Source organism: Sturnira hondurensis, unplaced genomic scaffold (genome assembly GCF_014824575.4).
Source record: "Sturnira hondurensis isolate 20B ecotype Veracruz unplaced genomic scaffold, ASM1482457v3 Scaffold0022566, whole genome shotgun sequence".
Taxonomy (NCBI): Eukaryota; Metazoa; Chordata; class Mammalia; order Chiroptera; family Phyllostomidae; genus Sturnira; species Sturnira hondurensis.
This window is the reverse complement of record NW_028095197.1, coordinates 6044720-6069291: the sequence shown is the minus strand read 5'-3', so window position 1 is coordinate 6069291 and position 24572 is coordinate 6044720. Positions and strand designations below refer to the sequence as shown.

Genomic DNA, 24572 nt, shown 5'->3' with positions numbered 1-24572 from the left:
GGAAAATTATAAGACACTAAAGAAAGAAATTGAAGAAGATACAAATAAGTGGAAGCACATACCATGTTTATGGATAGGAAGAATTAACATCATTAAAATGTCCATAGTACCTGCAATCTATAGATTCAGTGCAAGTCCTTTCAAGATTCCAATGACATATTTCATAGAACTAGAACAAATATCTCAAAATGTATATGGAACCACAAAAAGACCCACATAGTAACAGAAATCTGGACAAAGAGCAAAGTTAAAGGAATGCTCCTTAGTGTCAAACTATACAGTAAGGCCATAAAATCAAAGCAGCATGGTATTGGCATAAAAACAGAAATGGAACAGAATAGAGAGCCCAGAAATAAGCCCATACCTTTATAGTCAATATTTGACAGAGGAAGCAAGCACATACAATGGGCTGAAGATAGTTTATTCAATAAATGGTGTTGGGAAAATTGGACAGATACATGCAGAAAAATGACACTAGACCTTCTTACAACACACACAAGAATAAATTCAAAATGGAGAAAAAACTTAAATGTTATACCTAAAGCCATAAAAATCCTAGAAGACATAGGCAAAATCTTGGACATTGCTCATAGAAATTTTTTATTGGCTACATCTCCCCAGACAAGGGGGGGAAAAAAAGAAAAAATGAACAAATGAGACTTCACTGAACTAAAAGGTTTTTGCACAGCAAAGGAAATCATCAACAAAATAAAAAGACAACCCACAGAATGGGAGAACATATTCACTGATATATCTGATAAGAGGTTAATATCTAAAGTTTATAAAGTGCTTATAAAACTCAACACCTTCCCAGCTGATGTGGTTCAGTGGGTTGAGCACTGGTCTTTGAACCGAAAGTTTTCTGGTTTGGTTTCTAGTCGAGGGCACATGCCTGGGTGGCAGGCCAGGTTACTGGTTGGGGGCATGCAAGAGTCAACTAATTGATGTATCTTGATATATATCTCTCACATCAATGTTTCTCTCCCTTTCTCCCTCCCTTCCCCTCTCTCTAAAAATAAATAAATAAAATCTTTTAAAAAATGTTTAAAAAACTCAACACCCAAAAAACCAAACAACCCAATTAAAAAATGGGCAAAAGACCTGAATAGACACTTCTCCAAAGAGAACATACAAATGCTAATAGACATATGAAAATATGCTCAACATCACTAATCATCAGAGAAATGCAAATTAAAACCACAGTGAGATACCATCTCACATCTGTCAAAATGGCTATCTTTGATAAATCAACAAACAACAAATGCTGGTGAGGATGTGGAGAAAGGGGAACCCTGTGCACTGATGGTAATGCCGATTGGTGCAGCCACTGTGGAAAGCAGTATGGAGATACCTCAAAAAATTAAAAATGAATCTGCCTCTTGACCCAGCCATCCCACTTCTGGGAATATATCCAAAAGAACCCAAAACACTAATTTGAAAGAGCATAAGCACTCTTAGGTTCATTGGAGCATTATTTACAATCGACAAGATACGGAAGCAGCTCAAGTGTCCATCAGTAGATGAGTGGATAAAATAACTATGGGCATTTACACAGTGGAATCCTACTCGTCCATAACAAAGAAGAAAATTTTATCCTTTGTGGCAGTATGGATGGACCTGGAAAACATTATACTAAGTGAAATAAGCCAGTTAGAAAAAAGACAAGTATCATATGATTCCACTCATTTGTGGAATCTAGTGAACAAACTGAACTAGCAAGGGAAATGAGGAACAGACTTGTAGATGGAGAGCCTGTGACAGCTATTGGGTGTTAGGGGGCAGAGGGATGGAGCGAAAAAGTGAAAGGACTCATGGACATGGACAACAGTGTGGTGACTACTGAGTGGAGGGGGGTATAAGGGCATTAAATGGTAATGGAAAAATACAATAAAGACTAAATAAAAGTAATAAAATGGAATCACTGTGTTGAAAAAGTACATCTTGAAACTGAAAAAGCAAAAGCTATTTTTCATTTCTAAGACATAGAACAGTGAGAGAGATAGTAAAGTGTCCTTCTGTAGACCTAGTACACATCTTCTCCAGCACTGCCATCTGTGAGGGCAGAAGATGAGATTACTCTTCTCTGGAAAGTTCCCTTTTAGACTTTTAACTCTACTTCTTTTGAGAGGCTGCAGAATCATAGTTTTTAAGTACTAGTCTGGGAATCCCTTCATTCTAAAGTCACTTCCAAGGACTGGGGCACATGTGATGAACACTATCCCAAATCTTGATATCAATAGAACCTAAAGGCTATTAATTCCATTCACCCATAATTTTAAAAAATTAATTTAGAGATGAAGTTATTTGGGGATTTATTTTAAAGATTTTATTTTTTGGAGACATGAGAAGGGAATGAGAAAGAGGGAGAGAAATATTGATGTGAGAGAGAAACACCAATTGGTTGCTTCTTGCACATGCCCCAACTGAATCCTGGATTTTGCCTCTAATCCAGTAATTTTCTGTACTACTTATTACTAAACAAACTCTTTGGTAGTCTAATGACACGTTTTAAATTAAAATCTTACTTGACACCTTAAAATAGAAAAAAAGAAACCATATGAATGTTTTGCTTTCTATTCTCTTTTGTCTTCCTCCCTACAGAATAAGAATGTATTTGGTGTCAGTGGTAGTTTTAAGGGTCTGTGTTTATCTGCCAATGATGTGTACCCCAGTGCTTTAGTGTTAGTTACCTTCTATCCACTAATAAACTTGACATGCCAGTATTTTATTACTATAGCTAACCTATTTCTAAGAAGGATGAGGGACTCCCTACAATAAAATACATAGCTACAAATAAAACATTGAATTAAAGTAAAAATATGCATTTATGGGTTGGTGTGTGGAGAAGGGTCATTATCCTGATAAGCCTCCCTAAGGAGGCCTAAAGCAAAAATCCTGGGGTACAGATAAAATAAAGTTCATTTCAGTGATACTTTGGAAACTTGAACCCAAATATACTTGTATATTGCAAATATTTGTATACTTATACATATATTTATATAAAGAGAAAATTTTTAGTTTTATGTAGTTTTTTTTTCCTCCCTACCCTTCCCAAGGGAGACCTATTGCTACTTGTAGATTATGACCTTTGTCTGGGCAACTGCTATAATTTATAGTCTAGGTCAGTGGTCCCCAACCATGTTGGCACAAGGGACCTGTTTTGTGGAAGATAGTTTTTCCATGGACTGGGGAGGGGGAGATGACTTTATATCCTGCTACCAGATGCAGCTTAATTGTCACTTGCCACTCATTGATAGGGTTTTGATATGCCTCTGCAAGCAATTTTGTTATGGTCTCTGTGCAGTCAAACCTCTCTGCTATTGATAATCACTATTTGGAACTGCTCCCCAGTACTAGCATCGCCTCAGCTCCACCTCAGATGATCACGGTTCGATTCCCAGTCAGGGCACATGCCTGGGTTGCAGGCCAGTTCCCGGCAGGGGACTCATGAGAGGCAACCATGCATTGATATTTCTCTCCTCCTCTCCTTCCATTCCTCTCTAAAAGATAAATAAATAAAATCTTTTTAAAAAATTTTTTTAAAAGACTAGAATTGTATGTTATTACCCCATCACTTGTTAGTATTTCGTTAGATATCTTGGTATATTAAGCATTTTAATGTGCAATCATTTAAAATCTTGACCACAGTATTACTTTCCTAAGTAAACTCTTTTATTCATATTCTGTACAGGTGGACAGCTACAACCATCTACCTTGTAGAATAATTTGAAATTGTGAATTAGTAGATTCCAAATTAATGATGTCTAGCTTTTACCAGTACTCAGCAGATACAAATGTGATTTTCTCAGAGTTATATTAGTTTTTAATCCTTTGTGGTTTGCTATTTAATTCTGCTTTCCATTCTAAAAGAGTTCTTAGCCTTTGTTCATTAATCATGGAAACAGTTGTGCAACATGCCTTGACATTAACTTGAACATCTAAAATTAGTCCTGCTACAATCAGTGGTTGGGAGCAATGTTTCAGTAGTTTGTGGCATGTGTTAAAGTAGACATTGAAACTTTGGAAAGAACTCCCTAGAAATAAGTAAGTGACTTGTGTTAAATGTGTGTGGCCTGTAGCTATGTATATATACAATTGAAAGTCTCTTTATTAAGCAAATGAATAGACCATGTCTGTTACTACAAATGCATTGTAAGTATCTTTATTTATGTGATTAAACTATGCTGTTTAATCACTTCAGAAGAAAAATATATTTATTGAAAACCTGGTATGCTAGAATAGATTTTTCTGCATGTTTTATGATTTTCATTTTTTAAAAGAATAATTGTATTATACATACTGTAATATAAATGAGTGATTTTTTTTTTTCTTCAAAGTTTATAGAACGTGTTCGTAAAAATGACATCCTGGTTGTATGAATGTCTTTGTGAAGCTGAACTTGCACAGTATTATCCTCATTTTACTGCCGTTGGCCTTCAGAAAATAGATGAATTAGCAGAAGTTACAATGAAGGACTACTCCAAACTGGGAGTCCATAACATGAACGACCGCAAACGTCTCTTCCAACTTATCAAAATCATTAAGATTATGCAGGAAGAAGATAAAGCAGTCAGTAGCCCAGAGCATCCTCTTCAGATAAGCAGCCTGTACAGCAAGCCTCGGGAACCCAGATCTGGACCTCGAAGACAATTGCACTTTGATTCTCCTGCTGACAGCGAAGATAGAACTACCAGCAACTATGGGTTTGAAATATGCAATTTATCAGATTTTCCTGCAAATGAACAGAAGTCTAATTACCTCAAAGTGCTAGAGCATATACTACCAGATGATTCCCAGTACCAAACAAAAACAAGAATTCTGAGTGCCATAGCTGCTGATTCCTGTGGGCAAACAGAAACTAACACTTCACTGTTTTCATCAAATTGCTTTTCTCCGATACTGGGGGATTGTGATATTCCCATTATTCAAAGAGTCTCTCATGTTTCAGGATATAACTATGGAATCCCTCATTCTGGTATCAGGTAATAATTTATATTTTCTTCCTTCTTCTTCCTTTTCTTTCTTTCTTACCTTATTTATTTATTTGTTTATCTATATATTTTTTTGAAGGGAGGGTTGACTTAGGCAAGGGCAGGCCTCTTCATGACCAACTCCTCATTTACAGAAAATGATGATGAGCAGCTTCTGCACTGATAATAGAAATACCTTGCTGAGGGAAAATTAATGCAGAATTGGGACTTTGCAGATGGGAAAAAGATGGTATTGTTCATGTATATCAAGCAGCTGCTACTTGCCAGGACGCACTATTATTCTGATAGCAGAACTCTTTTTATTTATTGTAGTATAACATGATACATCTAGTGCATCCATGAAGGTAAAAACAGTTAACTAGCCTTATGCAGTGGGGGAAAAATTATACAACCCGCATGATATTTTTTGAGGTTTTGAATTTGCTTAAACCAACCAGAAGATATAAAGCTTAGTTAAAAACAAAGAGCATGTAGTTGAATTAAGTGGGTCTTTGGAGAAGTTAGTTTACCTGCACATATTGAAATGTCCTGATTTTGAGTGTCTTCTACAATTCTAGCCAGCCCTGGAAGAGCAGATGATTTTGGTGATTGCAAAGAGTAAGACACTATTGATAGAGTTTAGGGCTTGAGAGTCAGGATGATAATAAGTTATTTTCAAGTTAGAATTTTAAATAAGGTCCCTAAGGAGTGAAGTATCAAGAAATACTTAATACTAATATTGGTATAATAGAAAAAAATTTTTTAAATAACATGTATTGCTTGTTTTGTTTAAAAGTTCTAGATGGTGAGTTACAGAGAAACAAAATACTTTCTTAAGCCACATTTTCTTTTCTCTCCTTTTTAAAGCTATTATCCATACCTTAAAACATGGTATTTACATATGGTCTTATATTGGCTAAGTTTCAAAGGATCTCATAGCCAACCAGTTCTCTATTCAAAAAAAATAGACTACCCAATTTTAAAGACAGAAGTACCTTTAGTAGTTTGAAATACGTAAGTGAATTTTTATGGCATTTCTAAAACTTTTGGGGTGGTTTAGCAGAGCATAGAACATATAGTAGTGTTTTCTTATTTCAATTGTGAAAGTACTAGACAGTCTCATGATCATCAAAGCCAGGATTATTGCTGTACTATTGGTGAAAGAACATACATTTTCTTGACTATTACAGTCTTTTGTTGAACAGCACATAAAAATCTAAATTGGGTTCTGGCTGGTGTGGCTCAGTTGGTTGGAGTGTTGTCCCTTAGAGCAAAAGGTCGCAAGTTGGATTCTCAGTCAGGGCACATACCCAGGTTGCGAGTTCCATCCCCCATTGGGGCGCATACCAGAAAGTAACCACTTGGTATTTCTCTCTCTCTCTGTCTCCCCCTCCTCCCCCATCTCTAAAAAGCAATGTAAAAAATCAGGTGAGGATAGAAAAAAATTTTAATTAAAAAAATCTAAATTGGGATTATTTATAAATAGAATACAGATACCACTTTGCATTATTTATTTGGCTAGAGTGGATATTTTAGTTTAAATATTGCTATTTCATTTATTTGGTAAACATTAAGTACTACTTCTGCTAGGCTTGATTCTGGATAGTATAAAGATTAGGCTATCTGGAGATTCTTAGTCTCTTAGGGGACAGCGTAAGTGGGAAGACAGACTAACAACCATAGGGTGAGATAAGTGTATTTATAGAGGTTGACATGTGACAAACCCAGAGCAAAAACTGTTCAATTGAACTTTCTCATCTTTTATATCATTACCTTATCATTGTTTATTATACAGATGCTCCTAGACTTACAGTGGGATTATGTCCCATCCATTGTAAGTTAAAAATATTATAAGTTGAAAATGCATTTAATACACCTGGCTTACATCATAGCTTAGCCTAGCTTGCCTTAATGCTCACAACACACACCCCACCCAAAAAACCCCACAAACCATAAAACAAACAAACAAAAAACTGGCAATGCAGTACACTGTAGAGCAGTGATTTTCGACCCTTTCTATCTCATGGCACATGTAAACTAATGACTAAAAATCTGTGGCACACCAAAAAATACATTTTTGCCAATATGATAAAAAATAGGTATGATTTTGATTAATGATAATAGTAATTAGTAAATTACCTATGCTTTTTGCTCCAGTGACTTTTAAAAAAATCAGGTCCTATACTTGTATATAAGGGTTTCTGGTACAAAGAATTAACCAATCAGACATGACCTTATTATGTGAAGTAACCAATAAAATGCAACTCTATTATGTGACCTATATATTTATGGTTCAAGACAGGGCATTCACATAAGAGGGTTGTTGTTGTGTTGGCTGTTGTCATTTTTCAATTTGACAGTCTAAGGGAAAAGAGGCTAGTGCCCCTAACTAGTTAGGTATTGCTAGTTTTAAAAATTCTGGTGGCACGCTGGTTGAAAATTGCTGCTATAGAATATTGGTTGTTCACCCTTCTAATCTCTTGCCCAAATAGGAGCTGAAGCCCACTGCCATTGTCAAGTATCATCTTACCACAAATCGCTAGTCTGGGAAAAGAACAAAATTCAAAATTTGAAGTATGGTTTCTACTGAATGTGTATCTCTCTCACACCATCATATAGTCACAAAATTATAAGTTGAATAGTTTAAGATGGGGGCTGTCTGTATTAGAGAAACAGAGATAAGAAAGCACATTTTTCCCTAATAATTTTCAATATTGCTTTCTCACTCATACCCTAAGTAGGAGTCAAGGTTTCAGAACCCTGAGAAACTCCTTCACCAATTTAAGGCTTGCCGTTAGGGAGTCATCCTGTTCAAAGAGCATTCTCTTTGGATGCTTCAACTCAGATACACTCAGAATAAATTGCTGGCCTCAGAATTTTAGGCATTTAGAGAACTGGTCGCCTTGACTTAAGACTTCAAATAGACCTAACTCCAGCTGTCTTAACTCTTTGCATGTCAGGCAGATATAGTTTATTTCTTCTAGGGAAGATTGGACATTAAAACCAGAGCCTTTTAGAACAGTGTTCATTTCTTTTTGCCCCTTGATCTTGAAAACTCCAGTCCTTTTTTATATGACCTGTCCTAAAGTCTCTGGTCCATTTTGAAACGACCATTTTCTGTCCTCTTTGTACGCTTGAAACCTGTATGATCTTATTAACCAAGCCACCACGATAAATTTAATTTAAAAAATAATAAATAAGCCCTGGCTGGTGTAGCTCAGTGGATTGAGCGCGGGCCTGCGAACTAGACGATCACGGTTCGATTCCCAGTCAGGGCACATGCCTGGGTTGCAGGCTAGTTCCTGGCAGGGGGCCAGTTCCCAGCAGGGGATGCACGAGAAGCAACCATACATTGATGTTTCTCTTCCTTTCTCTTCCCCTTCCCCTCTAAAAGATAAATAAATAAAATATTTTAATAAAAACAAAAAAATAAAAATAATAAATAAAATATACCATAACAGGCTTTTTAGGGGCTATTAATCAAATTCTAAAGTATAAAAAGTATAAAGGAAGAGAATAATTTGTCTTGCTAAGACATTCTTAGTATATACACCAAAGGCATTGATTCTTGTAAAGCTCCTACTTTCAAGAATTCTACTTTCTTGTTACCTAGCTTAAAAGGAGTTTAAGCTAGGTTAGTAGTCAGTTTTTAGATATGTGGTATTCATACATACCACCACTAGGCTCAACAAGTAAACCTGATGAATTTTGTATCCCTAACCCAAGAACTATTTGCCTCAAATATTCTGAACGTTAAGATTGATGAGCCAGAGAAGAAACACATCTGAATAGAAGGATGAATTAGTGGTGGATAGAACCAGTCATAAAATTGTCCTAGGAAGAAGAAATGTAAGATTGTGTTCTAACAGATAAACACATATCGGGTTGAGAGAAAAAGAAAGTATGAGAATAAAACAAAGGCAGAATATATCTGGGAAGAACAGGGGGACAATACATTGACACCTATCACATACTTCAAGGTATTTAGTAAATTCAGATAGGATAAAAAAAAGGAATTACATTGAGTGATTAAGAAACCTAGCCCTGGCTGGAAAGCTCAGTTGGTTAGAGTATCATCCTAATAAGCCAAGGTTGAGGGATCGATCCCTGGTTAGGGTACATACAAGAATCAACCAGTTAATGCCTGAATAAGTAGAACAACAAATTGTTATTTCTCTCTCTCTCTCTCAAATCAATAAATGAAAACTTAAAAATATTTAAAAAACAGTAATGTACAGGAATAATTGAAACGAAACAAGAGTTTGGATCTTGTAAAGGTCTCAGAGGGGTGAGCACAGTATATTGCATTAGATTTTGAAGGTTGATTAGCCTGAGTTTTGGAGCTGTTAAAGAAAGAGCATCCACCATACATCATTAGAAGCCCTTTGGAAGACCACATCTGATCAGCAATCGATAAGACTGTTAAAGTGATTGGGTTAGTTATACAGTGGCCTAGTAATTTAGTGCCCATAGAAAAGACTGAGTGGATTATTTTGAATGATACTTTTAAACCCAATTTTGGTAACCAAAGAAAAAGAACAATGCAAGTGTAAAAGTGGGAAGTGTTAAAATGACTTCAGTGTTAAAAGATTTGTTAATAACTGAGATCTTACATCTGGAAGCCAAACCATGTTTTAGAGCTATTGCAACCTCGTAGGGTTGGGTGGTAGGGTTTTTTTGCCAGGAATATTTATTTGTTTGTTTGTTTGTTTGTTTATTTATAGAGAGGGGAAGGGAGGAAGAAAGAAAGGGAAAGAAACATCAATGTGTGGTTGCCTCTTGTGCACCCCTGTACTGGGGATCTGGCCTTCAACCCAGGCATGTACCCTCGACTGGGAATCTAACGGTGACCCTTTGATACTCAGTCCACTAAGTCACACCAGCCAGGGCTAGGAATTCTTTTGGAGTGGAGTAGGTAGGGATAGAGATAGAAGTAATCAGGAGTATTTAGCTAATAACTTTCTTAGTGTCAAACTTGAATATGCAGCATTATATGTATATTTCACCTAATTTATAACAAAATGTACTGATTCTTTGATCTCTAAAGTAGCCGTTTTCTATTATTTAAAAATAAAGGCCTACTTATTAACATACTATATCAGACAGAACACCTCAGAGAAGGAGAATCCTTGGACTGAGATGGAGAAGATCAGAGTTTGTGTTCGAAAACGCCCTCTGGGCATGAGGGAAGTACGTCGTGGAGAAATTAATATTATTACAGTAGAAGACAAAGAAACTCTACTTGTTCATGAGAAGAAAGAAGCAGTTGACCTCACACAATATATTCTGCAGGTATGATGCTTTTCTTTTGTATTTGGAACTAATATTAAATATGTCAGAGTCTTGCTTTTTTTTTGGTAACATACAAATTCTAAATTCCAGTTTCTTGTTTGGGTGTTAGTCATCTCTGTTGTAAATTGCATTAAATCATTGATACCCTAGGCCTTTATTTTTTAAATGAAAATGGGAAATACAAAAGCATAATTTCTCTGTGCTAATGCAATAGGGCTATATGATACATCCACTTAACATGCTCTATGAATTTAATTATACTTATTTAGCCAAAAGAAAGGGAATGAGGGGATAAAAGGAATTCAGATAATGAATTGGTGATAGGCAGTACTTGTCACTGAGCATATGCACCAAAGTGGCTATAAGATGGTCATACATTCTTCATTCTCACCTGTCTCTCACTGTGTGAACTTCTCACTCTATTGAGTGTGAGTCTTTAGTTTAGTAATGCAGAATATGTTTTTGAGCGACAAGGCTCCAGATTGCCAGCCAACTGCTTATTTTGATTCTCAGCTGTCTTTGAGTTTAGACTTAATTTGGTGGAAATCGGGCTCTTTGAGCAGGCCACTTTGTATAGGGTGGATTGCAGTGGGTGAATATAATCCAGGGATAAAACTTTACAACTAACATACAAGCATTTAAATAAAACACTAGTTGCTCAGACACATAAAAAAGTGTTCACTCCCTGCCAGAATGGTCATGAAGAGTTCAAGGAGAAAGCGTTTAGTATTGAAAAGAACTTATTCTAAACTGATAACTCTTCAGTCTTGTAAGGAAGCAGCAAAACACATATATGGAAGATATTATAATTTAAGTACTCCTAAAATTGTGAAGCAATTGTGAACAATCTAGAGGGGATAATCCACCAGAAGTTAAGATTCGGGAATAAAGAGTTTCTCCTACTCTGAATCTGCCCCCCTAAAACATTCATCTTATATTTATCATCTCCTCCTCCTCCTGCTCCTCCTCCTCCTGCTCCTCTCTCTCTCTCTCTCTCTCTCTCTCTCTCTCATTCTCTCTCTGTCTCTTTGTCTCTCTCTCNCCTCCTGCTCCTCTCTCTCTCTCTCTCTCTCTCTCTCTCTCTCTCTCTCTCTCTCTCAATCTCTCTCACTCTCATTCTCTCTCTGTCTCTTTGTCTCTCTCTCTCTCTCTCTGTCTCTCTCTCTCTCTCTCTGTTTCTCTCTCTGTCTGTCTGTCTTCAAAATCCAGTGATTGGTAGAGAGAGAAAACCATAGTGAGTAATCTGGTGTGCTAGCATTTCACCTTGGCCAGCTGAGATCTTACTGTACTGGAACAAATCTTTTAACACTGAAGTCATTTTAACACTTCCCACTTTTACACTTGCATTGTTCTTTTTCTTTGGTTACCAAAATTGGGTTTAAAAGTATCATTCAAAATAATCCACTCAGTCTTTTCTATGGGCACTAAATTACTAGGCCACTGTATAACTAACCCAATCACTTTAACAGTCTTATCGATTGCTGATCAATGCACAGTCTATTAGGTCTAGGTGGGAGATATTTATTTTGAAGATGGTCCAAATGAACAATTAGTTGTAATAGCTACTTACAGCCATAGTAATAGCCCTATCCAATCACCATCTACCCAAGATTGCCTTAATGATGCTTCTGTCACAATAATTCCCTCAAGGAGGCATCATCTTATCTTTTGTATTTTTCCATTATCCCCAAACACAATAACCTTATTTCTTTGTTATTACCATTGATCAATACTTATTGAATACCCATAGTTTCCGCAGCACTTTCTCAGCTGTTTGAACTTTGGACCTTTGCTCTCATAGATCAAAGTCCTTACCTATCAATGCTATAATATAAAACTGATAGGATGGTTCCCCCCACATCTTTTTTTCCTTTCTTTTGTAGAGAGAAGAAAAGAGAACTTTATAGGAAATATTGATCCTAGATTCTTTGGGTTTTATTTTGAAACTTATGTTTGTGTTCATTTAACTAAATATTGTATCCTTTCAAATCTCATGTTACTTAGTATATATGATCATATACATGTAGTGTACCATTACTACTTACCATTAAATTTTATGTCATGTAATAAGTGAAAAAATGAGGAAACAAACCTGTATGTTTCATTCCAATTTCTTGGACAAAGAAAATATTAGGAAAAAAAGATAGTACTAAAGTATATCAAATGTCAGTAGCATTGAGAGTGTTTAAAATCTTGCTCCCTAACAGTGTCATCAGTTTGGCTAAAATAAACACTTTTTTAAAAGATTTCATTTATTTATTCATTTATTTTATTTTTTTTAAAGATTTATTTATTTATCTTTAGAGGAGAAGGGAATGAGAGAAGGAGAGAAATATGAATGTATGGTTACCTCTCGTGAGTCCCTTGCTGGGAACTGGCCTACAACCCAGGCATGTGCCCTGACTGGGAATCAAACTGCGATACTCTGGTTCTCAGGCCCACACTCAATCCACTGAGCTTCACCAGCCAGGGCTATTTTATTTTTTAAAAAATATATTTTATTGATTATGCCATTACAGTTGTTCTGTTTCCCCCCTTCATTCCCCTCCACCCTGCACACTCACTCCCCCACCATTCCCCCCCTTTTGTTTATGTCCATGTGCCACAAGTTCTTTAGATTCTGTATTTCCCATAGTATTCCTGCCCTCCCCCTATCTATTTTCTACCTACCATCTATGCTACTTATTCTCTGTACCTTCTCCCCACTTCTCCTCCTCCCACTCCCCTATTGCTAACCCTCCAAGTGATCTCCATTTCTATGGTTCTGCTCCTGATCTACCTGTCCTCTTGGTTTGCTTTTGTTTTAGGTGTGGTTGTTAATAACTGTGAGTTTGCTGTCCTTTCACTGTTAATATTTTTTATCTTCTTTTTCTTAGATAAGTCCCTTTAACATTTCATATAATAAGGGCTTAGTGATGATGAACTCCTTGAATTTGATCTTATCTGAGAAGCACTTTATTTGCCCTTCCATTCTAAATGAAAGCTTTGCTGGATAAAGCAATCTTGGCTGTAGGTCTTTGGATTTCATGACTTGGAATACTTCTTTCCAGCCCCTTCTTGCCTGTAAGGTCTCTTTTGAGATGGGAACTCCTTTGTAGGTGACTGTCCCCTTATCTCTTGCTGCTTCTAGGATTCCCTCCTTCATTTTAATCTTGGCTAATGTAATGATGATGTGCCTTGGTGTGTTCCTTCTTGGGTCCAACTTCCTTGGGACTCTCCGAGCTTCCTGGATTTCCTGGAAGTCTATTTCCTTTGCCAGACTGGGGAAGTTCTCCTTTATTATTTGTTCAAATAAGTTTTCCACTTGTGGCTCTTCCTCATCCCCTTCGTGTACCCCTATAATTTGGTTGTTGGAGAGTTTAAAGATGTCCTGGAGGTTCCTAAGCCTCTCCTCATTTTTTTGAATTCTTGTTTCTTCATTCTTTTCTGGTTGGATGTTTTGTTATTTCTTCTGGTCCACTCCCTTGATTTGAGTCCCAGTTTCCTTTCCATCACTATTGGTTTCCTGTGCATTTCCCTTCATTTCAATCAGTTTAGCCTTCATATGTCCTTCTAATTTGTGACTATAACCAACCAGTTCTGTGAGCATCCTGATCACCAGTGTTTTGAACTGTGCATCTGAGAGTTTCGCTATTTCTTGGTCGCTTAGAGTTATTGGCTCTGGGGCTTTGAGTTCTTGAGCCATATTTTGGACCGTTCGTGCCTGTTATGTATAAGGAGCGGAGCCCTAGGTGTTCACCAGGGTGGGGCAACTCAGTTGCTGGGTTGTGACGCTGTATGTGGGGGCGGGGTCAGAGAGGGGCAATGGTGGCCCCCTCTGCTGCTTCCTGCCTCTAGGGCCTGCGAGGTCTGTCTCACTGCTCACTCCCCCGCTGGTTTATCTGTGCCCAAATGTGTGACCTCAGTCAGCCTGTTACCTTGCGCCTCACTGGTTCCACCTGTTGCTACCCCACACCTGGGACCCATCCACGGCTGCCTGGGCACCTGGGTTGGGGGATCTTTCCTGCCCCACCCTGCTCCGCTGCTGGCTCCGCCCCTCTTACCGGTGGGTTGAATGGTTTGTTGTTGTCAGACTTCCATATAGTTCAATTTTCTGTGTTTTGGCTGCGTTTTTGTTTCCTGAAACTTTGTTGTCTTTAAACTTGGTTGTGGGAGAAGGCAGAGTGTTTCCACCTGAGCCTCCATCTTTGGCGGAAGTCTATTTTTTAGAGAGAGGGGAAAGGAAGGAGAAAGGAAAAGAAACATCCATGTGTGGCTGCTTCTTGTGCGCCCCTTACTGGGGACCTGGCCCGCAACCTAGGCATGTGTCCTGCCTAGGAATTGAACCAGTGACTCTGGTTCACAGCCCGCACTCAATCCACTGAGCTACACCAGGGCAAAAATAAACATTTTTTAAAAGTATGTCTTACTGATTATGCTATTACAGTTGTCCAATTTTTTTCTCCCCTGTGTCCTCCTCTGCCTGGCACCCCCCTCCCTCCAGCATTCCCTCCCCTTGGTTCATGTCGATGGTCATATGTACATATACGTTCTTTGGCTTCTTCATTTCCTATACTCTTCTTAACCTCCCCCTATTTCGAACCTACTAATTATGCTTCTTATTCCCTGTACCTTTTCTCCCATTCTCTCCCCTCCTCCTCCCCACTGATAATCCTCCATGTGATCTCCATTTTTGTGATTCTGTTCCTGTTCTAGTCATTTGCTTAGTTTATTTGGGTTTTTGTTTTTTTTAGGTTAATTGTTGATACTTGTGAGTTTCTTGTCATTTTACTGTTTATATTTTTGATCATCTTCTTTTTCTTGGATAAGTCCCTTTAATATTTCATATAATAAGGGCTTGGTGATGATGAACTTCTTTAACTTGACCTTATCTGGGAAATACTTTATCTGACCTCCCATTCTAAATGATAGCTTTGCTGGATAGAGTAATCTTGGATATAGGTCCTTCCTTTTCATGACTTTGAATACTTCTTTCCAGCTCCTTCTTGCCTGTAAAGTTTCTTTTGAGAAATCAGCTGATATGGGAATCAGTCTTATAGGAACTCCTTTGTAGGTAATGGTCTCCTTTTCTCTTGCTGCTTCTCAGATTCTCTCCTCATCTTTAATTTTGGGTAATTTAATTGTGATGTCTCTTGGGGTATTTCTCCTTGGATCCAACTTCTTTGGGATTCTCTGAGCTTCCTGGACTTGCATGTCTAGTGCCTTCACCAGAAGGAAGTTTTCCTTCATTATTTTTTTCAAATAAGTTTTCAATTTCTTGCTCTTTCTCTTCTCCTTGTACCCCTAAGATTCAATGTTGGAATGTCTAAAGTCATCCCAGAGGTTCCAAAGCTTCTCCTCATTTCGTTGAATTCTTCTTTCTTCATTCTGTTCCAGTTGAATATTTATTTCTTCCTTTTGTTCCAAATCTTTGATTTGAGGTCAGCTTTCCTTCTCTTCACTCGTGGTTCCCTGTATATTTTCCTTTATTTCACTTTATATAGCCGCCACTTCCTTTATTTTGCATTTGTACTCAATCATATCTGTGAGCATCCTGATTACCAGTGTTTGAACTCTGCATCTGATAGGTTAGCTATCTCCTCCTCACTTAATTATTTTTCTGGAGTTTTGATCTTTTTTTCATTTGGGCCATATTTCTTTGCCTTGGCACACCTGTTACATTGTAAGGGGCAGAGCCTTAGGTATTCACCAGGGCAGGGCAATGCATTTTGCTGTGCTGTACCACTGTATGTGGGGGATGGGTCAGAGAGAGAACAATGCCACTTGCTTTTGCCCCACTTTCAGTCATTTCCCTCACTTCCCAGAAACATACTGTGCCCTTTCAGGTAGGTGCTGGCCTGATTCCCGAGTGAGTGGTCTTGTGTACGTTCTAGGATCCCATGGGCCCCTCCTATGAGATGTGAGTTTCTCTTGCTGCTGCAACCCCCACAGATTTTTACAGCCAGAGGTTTTGATGCTTTAGTTTTCTGCACTGGAACCCTGGGTTATGTAGTTTGTGTTGCTCCCCACATGCAATCCACATGCAAATGTGGAATCACCTGATCCATCATCCGCTGCCTTGCCTTATGTCCTCTCCGCTCTGGTGTCTTGTCTCCATACCTCCTACCAGTCTGGATGAATGATTCTTCTTTTAACTCCTTGGTTGTTGGACTTCCATACAGTTTGATTTTCTGGAAGATCTGGTTATTTTTGTTTTTAAATTGGTTGTTTTCCTTCTTTTGGTTGTGTGAGGAAATTAAATGTATCTATCTATGCCTCCTGTTCTGGTTGTTTACTTAGTTTGTTTTTTAGATTCAGTTGTTGATAGTTGTGAATTTGTTGCCATTTTAATGTTTATAATTTTAATCTTCTTCTTTTTCCTAGGTAAGTCTCTTTAACATTTCATGTAATAATGGGTTGGTGATGATGAAGTCCTTTAGCTTTACCTTGTCTGGGAAACATTTTATCTGCCCTTTAATTCTAAATGATAGCATTCCTGGATAGAGTAATCTAGGTTGTAGGTCCTTGCTTTTCATCCCTTGGAAGGCTTCTTGCCAGTCCCTTCTAGCCTGCAAAGTTTCTTTTGAGAAATTAGCTGATAGTCTTACGGGAACTTCTTCGTAGGTAACTCTGTTTTTCTCTTGCTGCTTCTAAGATTCTCTCTCTATCTTTAACTGTTGGCATTTTAATTATGATGTGTCTTAGTGTGGTCATTTTTGGGTCCAGCTTGTTTGGGACTCTCTGTGCTTTCTGGACTTGTATGTCTATTTCCTTTACCAAGTTAGGGGAGTTTTCTTTCATTATCTTTTCAAATAAAATTTCAATTTTTTGGTCTTCCTTTTCTCTTTCTGCCACCCCTATGATTCACATGTTGTACTTTGGAGATGTCCCAGAGGCTCCATAATCTATCCTAGTTTTTTTTTATTTCTTGTTTCTTCTTCCTGTTCTGATTGAATACTTATTTCTTCCTTATGTTGAACATTGTGGATTTGATTCTCAGCTTCATCCCCTCCACTGTTTGTTCCCTCTAGATTTTTCTTTATTTCATTTAATGTAATCTTCCTTTCTGCCTGGGTCTTTTTTATGCTGTTGCAGTACCCAGTGAGTTCTTTGGGCATCCTGATAACCAGTGATTTGAACTCTGCATCTAATAGGTTACTTATCTCCATTTCATTTAGTTCTTTTTTCTGGAGTTTTGTTCTATCTTTCATGTGGGCCATATTTCTTTGTCTTTTCAATTTGGCAGCCTCCCAGTGTTTATTTCTGTGTATTAGGTAGAGCTCCTTTGACTCCCTGTCTTAGTAGTGTGGCGTATTATAGAAATGCACACCTATAAGTTGTATGGGGTGGATGGAGCCTTAGGTCATCACCAGGGTAGGGCAATCATTGTCACTGCTCTGTGGCTCTGTGGCTCTTTGTGGGGGAGGGTTTAGAGAGAGTGCAATGCTGCTGCCTGGCCTCTGGAGTTTGCACAGGAAGAAGCTGTCTCCTCGAACTTGCCCTGTTGCCAGTCACTTCAGTTTCTCTCTGTTTGTTTCTAGCTCCCCTCAAGCTGTTGCCCTTGTGCTGAGTCCCAGAGGGAGTGGGTGTGCATAAGTCATAAGATCACTGTGGGCACTTTAAGAGGAGTCTCCTGAGAATCCTGCAGTTCCTTCCGCCACCCCAACCCCCACTAGTTTTACAGCCATAAGTTATGGCGACTTATCTTCCTGGTGCTGAAACCCTGGGCTCTGTGGTCTGGCCTGGGGCTAGGATCCCTTGCTCCAGAGGTATCCCTCCCAATTTTTATCCACTGCACATGAATGTGGGACTGCCCATTACATGTCCCTGTCTCTCCATGCCTTTCTATGCCTCTCCACCTCTCCATGTCTCTCCACACTTCTCCGCTTCTCCTCTGCCCCTCCTACCTGTCTGGATAAATGTAGTTTCTTTAAATACTTGGTTGCTGTACATCCATACAGTTCAATTTTCTGATGAATCTGGGTGATATTTGTTTTGTAGTCTAGTTGTAATTTTTGCTGTAGTTGGATGAAGAGGCAAAGCATGTTTACCTGTGCCTCCATCTTGAATGGAAATCTGGCTAAATTAAGCTCTTATAAACATTTCTTAAAAAGTCAATGGCAATAAATGTTTATGAAATTAAAAGTTAAGCCATGTAACTTATGGAATGGAGGTCTTCCTCCAGAATTCCCCCCTTATGTCATGTTAGTCATAGTTAGGCTCTGAGGATAATCTCCATAGAATCAGTTTCTTTCCTGGACTTAAGGAGTATTGGCTCCCTCTTGTACTCATCAATTTACTTCACTTAAGAGAGAATGAAAATTCTATGCCTTAGTTTTTACATTATAAGAACCTGTCAAATAGAGATCTCAAGTAGAAGGCGGCACTGTCATTTGACAGGTTTTTATATATATATTTTTTGCTTATTAGAAGGTTATTATACTCAATTACTATTAGTTAAAAATGTATTTGTACTTTTATCATATGTTAACTGGAATAGTGGTGAAGGAAATGTCTTTATAAAAACCAAATTTCTTTTACAGCATGTCTTTTATTTTGATGAAGTCTTTGATGAGGCATGTGCCAATCAGGATGTATACATGAAGACCACTCACCCACTCATTCAGCATGTTTTCAATGGGTATGATAGTAATTGTTTGCTGCTTGTGCTCTTTACTTTTTATTTTCCATAAATCCTATTTTTGAAATAAATATTGCCTATGCTATTTTAGGTTTTTTGAATTAAACATGCATTTGTGTTTTGGTCTTATGAATTTAAATTAGTCTCTTCTAAAAAATTCAGTGTCTCTATTTGTAGGATTTACCAAGCATTTAGAAATTTTCAGCAGAATTTCCTTTTACACTGATGATATTGATTATCTGTGCTTAGTGGAAAAATATAAGCTGACAGCAATATAGTTTTATTAATGTCCTCAGAATAGAAAGGTTTAAGTAGTTGTAGTTTGAACTTTTGATACTAGGAGTTATGTACTCTGGCTATAGTTTCATTAATTTTCTCCTTTGAGTAGAATAGATAAGTGATTATCACTTATCCACCTTTCATAAATGTATTTTTTTTTATTTTGAAATAGGCCCTGCCTGGCTAGCTCAGTTGGTTAGAGCATTGTCCAGATACCCCAACGCTGTGGGTTTGATCCCCGCTCAGGACACATGCAAGAAACAACCAATGAATGTGCAAATAAATGGAACAACAAAACAATGTTTCTCCCTCTCGCAAATCAATAAATTAAAAAAGATTAAATTTTGAAATAATAATTTATACTTAATAAACACTAAATGGTACAGAAAAGGTAGTAAAGGCTTCTGTTGTATATTTAAAATATAGGCCTATATGCCAAACAGTCTACTAGAGTTGCTGATTCCAGAGTATTTTGATTTTTATTTTTTAAAATAACTTTTGTAATGTTAAAAAACTGAGGTATAATTTACATGCAATAAGATACATAGATTATAAGAAGTATTCAGGTGTAATGAGTTTTGATAGTTGTGTACATCCAGCTCACCAATACCTGGAACAACATATAGAACATTTTCACTACCCCAGGAGTTCTCTTAAGTCCCTTCTTAGTTAATTTCCTACTGTTACCCCCAGGTCTTATATAACCACTGACCTGCTTTCTGTCACTATAGAGTAGTAATAGAATCACTATGATATATATTCTTTCATGCCTGGCTTTCTTGTTTAACATAATGGTTTATTTTGATTTGTTTTGTTTCGTATTAGTACATGTTGTTGTTTTTATTGCTGGGCAATATTCCCTTCTATGAATACACCATAAATTGTTTATCCATTCTCCTGTTGATTTACATTTGGGTTGTTTCCATTTCTAGACTACTATGAATAAAACTGTATAAACATTTTTATACAAGTATTTTGTGGACATGTTTTTATTTATCTTGGATAAAAATCTAGAAATGGAATTGATGGCTCATAGGATAGATATGTTTTTAAGAAAATGTCAGTTTTCCATGTATTACTCTATACTTCCAGCAGCAGTCATTGTATGAGAATTCCAGCTCTGTATCCTCAACCATATTTGGCATTGTCAGCCTTTTTTATTTTAGCCAATCTAATGGGTATGGAACTGTATCTTACTTGTGTTTTCTTTTTAAATAATTTTTATTCTTAGAGAGAGGGGAAGGGAGGGAGAAGGAGAGGGAGAGAAACATTAATGTGTGGTTGCCCCTTTCATGCTCCCTACTGGGGACCTGGCCTACAACCCAGACATGTGCCCTGAGTGGGAATCAAACCAGCGACCCTTTGGTTCTCAGGCCAGCTCTCAATCCACTGAGCTACACCAGCCAGGACATTATTGTGTTTTTAACTTGAACTTTCCTAATGCCTAATGATATTGAGCATCTTTTCATGTGCTTATTGGTCATTTAAATATCTCCACTTGCCCATTTTTTTTGTTTTTTTTTTAATTGTTGTTTTGTAGTCATTTAAATTTTTTATAATTATTTGTATGAGCAGGCTAAAAAAAGTAAAATATCTTTCACATTCAATTTCTTATGCACAAAATCTAGAGTGTGCTGTTTGAGAGAGTAAATTTTGAAAATAAGTTAGAATTTGGATATTAAGACATTAACAATAAAAATAAGGGCCCTGACTGGTGTGACTCAGTGGAGCGCCAGCTCCTGAATGAAAATTTTGCTGGCTTAATTCCCAGTCAGGACACATGCCTGGGTTATGGGCCAGATTCCCCAATGTAGGGTGCATGAGGGGTAACCATGCATTGGTATTTCTCTCCCTCTCTTTCTCCCTCCCTTCCCCGCTGTCTAAAAATAAATTAAAAAATAAATAAGGGACTTGCAAATTAAGTACAGCTTAACTATAAATTCAGTAGTGTATTAGAGATTCGTCATGACCATATTCGTTGTTTCTTTGAAAAGTTCATCACTAAAATGTTCCAAAGATAAGCAAGGTAGTACTCTCTACTCTCATTCTCCTAGGTCTTCAGTGTATTCAAATTTTCATTTTGTTATCATTTTCCTAACTGTGCCTCTAACCTTGTTTTCAAGTACCCATGCTGCTGGGAGCCACAGTTTGTTGTTTATTTTTATTTATTTTTTAAGTTTATTTATTGTTTTTGGAGAGAGAGGGAGAGATACAAGAGAGAAAGACCTATTTGTTGTTTCACTTATTTATGCATTCCTTGGTTGCTTCTTGTATGTGCTCTGACCAGATACTGAACCTGCCACCTCCACAAACCTTGGTGTATCATGACAACATTCTAACTAACTGAGCTACCTGGCCAGGGCCTGGGAGCCATGGTTTAAAAGATAAGAAGTAACTAGTCTGTGCTTCAAGCAGTTGAAATCTGATTAGCTCACATCTCTTGATTCTCACTTGATTCCTCTCTTCCTCCCTCACTTCCATGGTTCTTTTTCTCTGGTCATATCATTCCCTCTTTTCTATCTGGCTTCAGTTCCTTTTTGCTGTGTTCATCTCTCTCTACCCACCTCTGGCCTCTCCCTACCCTCCGTGTCCATACATATTTTTTCCTAAAAAGTAGCTACTGTCATCATTAATCCATGTGATTCCTGTTCAAGAATCTGCAATAACTACTTACTACCTAACATTATGTTCACCTTATACTTAGTACTCCTATACGTGGTCAGATCCCACAACGCTCAGGTAATTTTGACTTGCAACTTCTCTTAAAACATACTGTGATTGGCCCTGGCTGAGGTGGCTCAGTGGATTGAGTGTTAGCCAATGAACCAAAAGGTTGCTGGTTCAATTCCCAGTCAGAGCACATGCCTGGTTGTAGGCCAGGTCCCCAGTTGGGGGCGTGCAAGAAGCCGTTGATTATGTATCTCTCACATATCGTTGTTTCTCTTCCTCTCTTCCTCCCTCACTTTCCCTTTTTCTAAAAATAAAGAAATAAAATCTTAAAAAACAACATACTGTGATGGTAGGTTGGTCTTTAACTCTCTACCTCTTATTCTGTGGTTCTTTACACTCATACAGAGTGTGTGCACACATTTATCCACATGCAGGAATAGTGATTCTCACTTAGAATCAGAGACTATCAGGGCTAGAAGGGATCTTAGAAGTAACCTAGTAACTTATCAATGAAAGTGAAAACTGAGACCCCGAGAGAAGCTCTTTTCTGAGTCCTTCCTCAAATTATTTACTTACATTGTTCTCACTGTCTAAACTTACTTAATATTTAAATGAGTGGTCACTACCATCATGTTTATCACATGATCTTCTATTATTTATTGTATTTCATTCTCTATTACTTCTTTCAGCAGACTTGTCTTTCCAGATTAACACAAAATTGTCTTCTATGGGACCCTCTGAAGCATCTAGGACAGGGATGTCAAACTCATTTTCACTGGGGCCGCACAGTTGCCTTCAAAGGGCTGAATGGAATTTTAGGACTGTATAAATGTACTACTCCTTAACAGTTAAGTGAGAGTTCAGTGCTACCGCCAGGTAGAAACAAGGTTCCAGGCTGGATAAAACAAGGTGGAGGGCCAGATTCAGCCCTCGGGCCTTGTATTTGCTACCTGTGATCTAGTAGGAGTCCTTGTTTCCTTATCTTTCAGAGTTACCTTATGGTCTTACCAGTTCCATAAAAATTTCTGTCAGAAAACTTATGTACTGCTTTGAGAATGTTTTTTCCTCTTCCTATGTTTTAGTAATGTAAAGCTCTCTTCTTAAAAGAATTGTGTGTTTATAGCTGAATTTTGTCAAAGATTCTTTTTCAACCTGACTTTAGTTATTAAAAATAACTATGGGTAGAGCTCTCACGTGTATAGAGCATTGTTCTGTGAACCAGAAAGTCATGGGTTTGATTCTTGGTCAGGGTACAGGTTGCAGGTTCAGTCCCCTGTCAGGGCATGTATGAGAGGCAACCAAGTGATGCTTCTCTCCCTCTCTCCCTCCTGCCCCTTGTCTGTAAAAATCAATTAGCATGTCTTTGGGTGAGGATTAAAAAAAAATCTATGGGTAGGTTAGCATTTCTGTCATGTGTAAGTGATACAAATTATTCTTCCCTTAGAGGCAATGCCACTTGCTTTGCATATGGACAGACAGGTGCTGGAAAGACCTACACCATGATAGGCACCCATCAGAACCCAGGACTGTATGCTCTGGCTGCCAAAGATATCTTCAGGCAACTAGAAGTGTCCCAGTCAAGAAGGCACCTCTTTGTGTGGATCAGCTTCTATGAAATCTACTGTGGACAGCTTTATGACCTCCTAAATAGAAGGAAAAGGTACTGGATATGAGTGGGAAACTGTGAATCTGTTCATCATTATTTTAAGCCAGAGTCCCACCGAATCATGGGATTTAATGAGACATTTTTTTAATTTTTAAAATTTATTTAATTGTTCAAGTACAGTTTTCTTCTTTTAATATATTTTATTGATTATGCCATTACAGTTGTCCTATTCCCCCCTTCATTCCCCTCCACCCTGCACACCCCTCCCCCACCATTCCCCCCCTTTTGTTTATGTCCATGTGTCACAAGTTCTTTAGATTCTGTATTTCCCATACTATTCTTGCCCTTCCCCCTGTCTATTTTCTACCTACCATCTATGCTACTTATTCTCTGTGGTTTCACCCCTGATCTAGCTGTCCTCTTAGTTTGCTTTTGTTTTAGGTGTGGTTGTTAATAACTGTGAGTTTGCTGTCCTTTCACTGTTCATATTTTTATCTTCTTTTTCTTAGATAAGTCCCTTAAACATTTCATATAATAAGGCCTTGGTGATGGTGAACTCCTTGAACTTGACCTTATCTGAGAAGCACTTTATCTGCCCTTCCATTCTAAATGAAAGCTTTGCTGGATAAAGCAATCTTGGCTGTAGGTCTTTGGATTTCATGACTTGGAATACTTCTTTCCAGCCCCTTCTTGCCTGTAAGGTCTCTTTTGAGAAATCCGCTGACAGTCTGATGGGAACTCCTTTGTAGGTGACTGTCTCCTTATCTCTTGCTGCTTCTAGGATTCTCTCCTTCATTTTAATCTTGGCTAATGTAATGATGATGTGCCTTGGTGTGTTCCTTCTTGGGTCCACCTTCTTTGGGAGTCTCTGAGCTTCCTGGATTTCCTGGAAGTCTATTTCTTTTGCCAGACTGGGGAAGTTCTCCTTTATTATTTGTTCAAATATGTTTTCCACTCATGGCTCTTCCTCATCCCCTTCGTGTACCCCTATAATTTGGATGTTGGAGCATTTCAAGATGTCCTGGAGGTTCCTAAGCCTCTCCTCATTTTTTTGAATTCTTGTTTCTGCATTCTTTTCTGGTTGGATGTTTTGTTATTCCTTCTGGCCCACTCCATTGATTTGAGTCCCAGTTTC

At 37.8% G+C, this 24572-nt stretch overlaps 1 protein-coding gene across 1 annotated transcript in view; it reads left to right on the top strand.

Moving 5' to 3' along the window:
• Positions 1–24572, top strand: part of KIF24 (kinesin family member 24) — an 88543-nt gene that overhangs the window by 20667 nt on the left and 43304 nt on the right. Inside the window, exons 2-5 of the mRNA XM_037036164.1 lie at positions 4338–4982; positions 10073–10262; positions 18785–18882; positions 23276–23491. Of these exons, the coding sequence (XP_036892059.1) occupies positions 4360–4982; positions 10073–10262; positions 18785–18882; positions 23276–23491 (1127 nt within the window). The 5' untranslated portion in view covers positions 4338–4359. The remainder of the gene's footprint in view (positions 1–4337; positions 4983–10072; positions 10263–18784; positions 18883–23275; positions 23492–24572) is intronic.